This window comes from Propithecus coquereli, unplaced genomic scaffold, assembly GCF_000956105.1.
Source record: "Propithecus coquereli isolate 6110/MARCELLA unplaced genomic scaffold, Pcoq_1.0 Scaffold26, whole genome shotgun sequence".
NCBI lineage: Eukaryota > Metazoa > Chordata > Mammalia > Primates > Indriidae > Propithecus > Propithecus coquereli.
Window position 1 is genome coordinate 3,016,954 of NW_012148174.1, and position 5,152 is coordinate 3,022,105.

At 41.7% G+C, this 5,152-nt stretch overlaps 1 protein-coding gene across 1 annotated transcript in view; it reads left to right on the forward strand.

The window, feature by feature from the left end:
• AGPAT9 (1-acylglycerol-3-phosphate O-acyltransferase 9) overlaps positions 1-5,152 on the forward strand; it is a 53,495-nt gene that overhangs the window by 18,521 nt on the left and 29,822 nt on the right. Inside the window, exon 4 of the mRNA XM_012647153.1 lies at positions 2,950-3,220. Within this exon, the coding sequence (XP_012502607.1) occupies positions 2,950-3,220 (271 nt within the window). The remainder of the gene's footprint in view (positions 1-2,949; positions 3,221-5,152) is intronic.

A 5,152-nucleotide genomic window follows, 5' to 3' on the forward strand; every position in this document is an offset into this window, starting at 1 on the left:
TCATGCATTTTTCCAAAGTGAACTTACCCGTATGCCTCTCATCTAGATCCAGAAATAGAACATGACCAGTACCCCAGAATGTTCCTGTAATGTCCTCTTCCAATAACTATGGGACGGGGGAGTGTATTTTTGTCAATTCCAAACCAGATTTAATTAAAAATTTATGGAAACAGTGTTAAGAGAGATTTCTGTGTCATGCTATCACTCTATGTGTTCACCTATTTTCGAGTTAGTGAAGCTTCTGATTGAGTAGCGTTCTTGCCCAGACTAGTTTCAGTGAGTTTTTCCTGAGAGGGTGTGTTTGGAACGCTGAGCTTCTGACTTTTGGCACATACGTCATGGGTAGACTAAGGTACACTTCTGTTGATAAGCTACCGTATTCTCTTTTGAGCTGTAGCAGAGCTCGATTTTCTTCATTGCTGGCTTAGGAAGCTTGCGTTACGACTGGAGGGCAGAAAAACTAGTGTGATTTATAAATGGGCAGTTATTCCAAGAGTTCACTCAGCTCATTTAGAGTTAATTATGTCTGAGATGGTTTAACTTCTGTCTCCATTTCCACAGGCCTTTCACAGGTGGCATTATTTATGTGTGAGTGACTTCCTGAAGGCTCCGGGGATGGGGCAGCTTGTGCAATGAATCTCCTACATTAGATAAAGACCGTTCTAATTTGATTTTCTTCCAAGCATGGACTATGTTGGTTTGGCCAGAGTGTTTGGTGTATGGACAAAGTTCAAAATGTTTATAGATTTACTTTACAAAACCGACTTGTGAAATCAAAGGAAAACATTTTCCTAGATGCAGGGTTTCACAAATTTAAGAATTGTGGGTTGCTTTGAAGGATCACGATTAATTTATTAAAAACAACTGGGTTTCTTGAATTTTGACAATTGTCAAAATCTGAATAAGGGCTGGAGATTAGACCATTAATGTATTGCATTAATGTCAACCTCCTTGATTTTTGATAATTGTTACTGTGATTAAATAAGTGGATCTCTCTGTCCTAAGTCATATGCTGAAATATTTGGGGGTAAAGGGATGATGTCTACAAACGTATTCCAAGTAGTTCAGAAAAAAATATCTTTTTATACATGTAAAAACAGAACAATAAAGCAAATGTGGCAGAATGTTGGCAATGAGCAAATCTGGGCGAACTGACCTATTGTTTCAACTTTTCTGTATATCTGCAATTATTAAAAACATCTTCTTGAGTTACACCTGGGAGTGGAATTGCCTGGTCGTAGGCTCTGGTGTCTTTGAATTTACTAGAGAGTGCCAGATTGTTTTCCAGTATGGTTGTGCTAATTACATTCCCATTGCTCTACATTTTCACCAATCCTTGATATTATCAGATTTCAAATTTTTATCGATCTTATGAATCTCACTATAGTATCTCATTGTGGTTTTGGTTTGCATTTATCTGATTATGGTGAGTCTGAGCATCTTTTCCGATGTTTAATCATTAAGGCTACTCTTTATGAATTGCATATTCTTAGCCATTTTTTTTAAACAGTGTTCTTTAACATTTTCCTATTAATTTTTTTGTGTGTCTAAATATATTCTGGAAATCAATCCTTTGTCAACTAAATGCACTGCAGTTATCCACATAGTTTTGACAGATGCTTAAGCAAAATATAAAGTTGTGTTATATTTCATGTGAGTTATTCAGAATAAACTAGGTAAAGGGGCAGAGAATATGTTACACATCAAGTGTGTAGGGGCCGAGGGGTTGGCTTCTGTTTGCCGATCTCTGTTCTCTTGTCTCTGTTAAATAATATGGAGCAACTTGAGCTTGCATTCTTGTCTCTGGCCTTTCTGAAAAAGGTTATTTTTAGAAGTGCTGTCCACTGTCCCCAGTGTATTTCATTTAGAGATTTACTAAAATAACTTACTCTTCCCTCCTGCTCTAGACTTAAAAAAAAAAATCTGTATATTGCTAAATAATGAAACGCTTGCGCTGCTAAATATTGGCCAGTACTCGGATTGAGTAAGCTGCTTTGAGTGGTATTGCGGTGCCTGCAGAGAGACAGATAATCTGTAGGGACGCTATCTTGGTTCAACCTCTGATACTAATGAAACCTTTTATGAAGATGGTGAAGGAAGGCTGTACCGCTTAGACTTGACTTCTGAAAAAGATGACCTAATGATCATTCAAGAACTTACTCTATTGCTCTAATTCTGAGGGTGTTTACATATTAGCTTTGGATGTGGGGCAAAAACAAACACCGCCCCCCAAAACCCACCAAAAAATCCCAAACCTAAAATCATAAAACGTTAGCCTGTTCATTTATTTATTTAGAGACAAGGTCTGGCTCTGTTCATGTTGGAGTGCAGTGGCGAGATCACAGCCCACGGCAGCCTTGAACTCCTGGGCTCAAGCAATCCCTCCACTCAGCCTTCCGAGTAGCTGGGACTACAGGCACACACCACCACACCCGGCTAATTTTTTCTATTTTACTAGAGACGGGGTCTCGCTCTTGCTCAGGCTGGTCTCGAACTCCTGAGCTCGAGCGATCCTCCCCCCTCAGCCTCCCGTGGTGCCAGGATTACAGGCGTGAGCCACCGCGCCCGGCCTGCTTGCTTTTTGACTTTATGTTTTTCATCAGGGGAGGACAGAAGTCTTTATTTGCACACAGTCTAGACCTATACTTGGGAAGGGTTAGTTTCTGTGAGTTCTTTCGCTAATGGCACGTAGGGAGGAAATCCAAGCAAAACGGTTTTAAAGGACCCGAATTCCTCAGTAATCAATTGAAATCATAGGGTAGAGGCCATTTCACGCAGACAGTGATTTCTTCGCTCTTTCCACCGCGACTGCTTGTCTCTTACCTGAAATCTGCTCCATGTCACCCATTAAACTTATTAACTTGTTTCTTATTTTCCACACAAAGTTGTTCCTTTGGTCAGTTGTTCCGTCCTACGGCATTTTCTCATGTCACGATGCTTTCTTTTAAGGTATTATCCAAAGAGATGAGTCACCCATGGAAAAAGGGCTCTCTGGTCTGCGAGGAAGGGACTTTGAGCTGTCTGACGTGTTTTATTTCTCCAAGAAGGGACTGGAAGCCATCGTGGAAGATGAGGTGACCCAGAGGTTTTCCTCAGAGGAGCTGGTGTCGTGGAATCTCCTCACGAGAACCAATGTAAATTTCCACTACGTCAGTCCAAGGCTCACCCTGGTGTGGGTGCTGGGCGTCGTGGTGCGCTATTGCGTGCTGCTGCCTCTGAGGTAAGTCACCCGCCCGCGACGCGTGTCCTCGCTCAGCTTCCTTTTTGAATCGTGTGCGTAAGGCCACGGAAGAGTACCGCGGTCCTAATTCTGCCCCTGCCCACCTAGGAAACACCGTCAAACGTGACCTCTCGGGGGATGTATTAAGTATCTCTTCTCCTTTTGCATTCTTTCCCAAATGAAGATGTGCATTCGGAATCCAACGTATTAAATATGTCTTAGAATTGGATCCACTTTGCTGTTGCAGTCATAGATCATTTGATGTTGGATAGACAAGGGAAGTTGGAAAAAAAGAGGAGGGGAGGTGGTTAACAGTTTCCCATTCACACTGTCAGCCAAGCTATAGCAGCTGACCGGAACCCAGTGCCCCTCTTTGCTGGTCTGTAACGGTTCATAGCTGCACAGGAGAGAAAAATTCCTGAGAGTGGTTGCCACGTGGAGAGAGCCATTCCAAAGTGGGAGTTTGTTCCTTCCAACTTCATGGTGGTCACCGACTTCTCTTACCAAAAGTTCCTCACCCGGGTCCCCTTCTGCTTCTGAGCTTGAGTGCCGCCTGAGAAGGAGGCGGTCTGAAGCCCAGGTTAGCGGAAGCACAGTGTGGAACGCGAGTGGAGGACAAGGTCTGCTCAGCACGATGGTGGTGGTAGCTGGCTTGTGTACCAGCCACGCATCATTGTCAGTCGTCTTGCTTCATTTCCCTGGACGTGGCCTTGGTGTCCTCACAACAGAGCTTTCCAGGCAATTGTTACCAGCCAACCCCAGTTGACACATGAGTTGAAACCTCTGCACCATCCCCAGGGTGGCCTCTACTTGCCCCATCCAGATTTATTGCAAGGGAAAGCATTGCCTAAGGACAGGCAAACGCAGATTTCCAAGTTCTTTCTGTTTTCTTTTGCTCACGTTGCCAGTCCAGACAGGGTATAGTGTGTCTTTTGGGAGTCACTTCCGTTGTGATAACAAAACAAAATTCAAGGTTTCACATGCACTTTTGCTCGGACCTTATCCAGTGCCCCCAAAGCGGGGTTCACGTACTCTGGAAACGCACAAGACTATCCATGGGTGTGCAAGAAGGAAATCTTAGAGCTTTTATTGATATTTACTAAAAGCTTCTACAATATTTGTAATTAGAGCGTCCATTTATTCTGTTTTTATTTTTGAAAAGAAATGAAACTTTAGTAAAGTTTAATACATGGGTGAGTTCTTGCATCCTCACCTGGCCCATGGGTTGGGCACCGTATCCAAGGTAACCTGAGGGAAGAGTGAGGAATTCTACAACACAGAGTATCTGAAATACCCTCATTTGCTGTGGGTCCACTTTCACCATGCTGTGGGGGCCCAGCATATGGTGTCGTGATTGTGATTCTGTTATCTAATTTTAACTAAACTAATGCTCACGAGAAAGGTAAGTGGTGTAAAAGATACAGTAATGTAAGCATCCACTGCTTCTCAGCCTTTTGGCCAAGATCAAGTGCAGTAATGTAAGCATCTAAGAACAAAAAGAAAATGGAAAAGTTAAGACTCCTTAGTACATACTAAGAGTATGAAACAGAATTTTCTAGCCTGTTAATCTAGCAAATAAAAAGTTTCAATAGCTTTGAACCCAATTGTTAAACACGTTAAAATGCAACCCTTTCTGATTTAATGCGTAGGAATAAGCAATTCTCATTAGGGCAAGGTGGCAAAAAATTCTTTAAAAACGTTTGCGTAATTTGTGGATGAGATTAAAAAATGATTTAGTTATTACATCAGTGACTAACATGAACACACAGAGTCTAAAGAATGTGACATTCAAATTACTATGTCAAAAGATGTTAAACCAAGACTTTAATAAGATTTAACACCTTAACAAGGTATTTATATGGAAGCATATTGAAAATGCTTTGTTCTCACTCAAAATATAATTAACAACATTAATTATGCTTATTAACATCT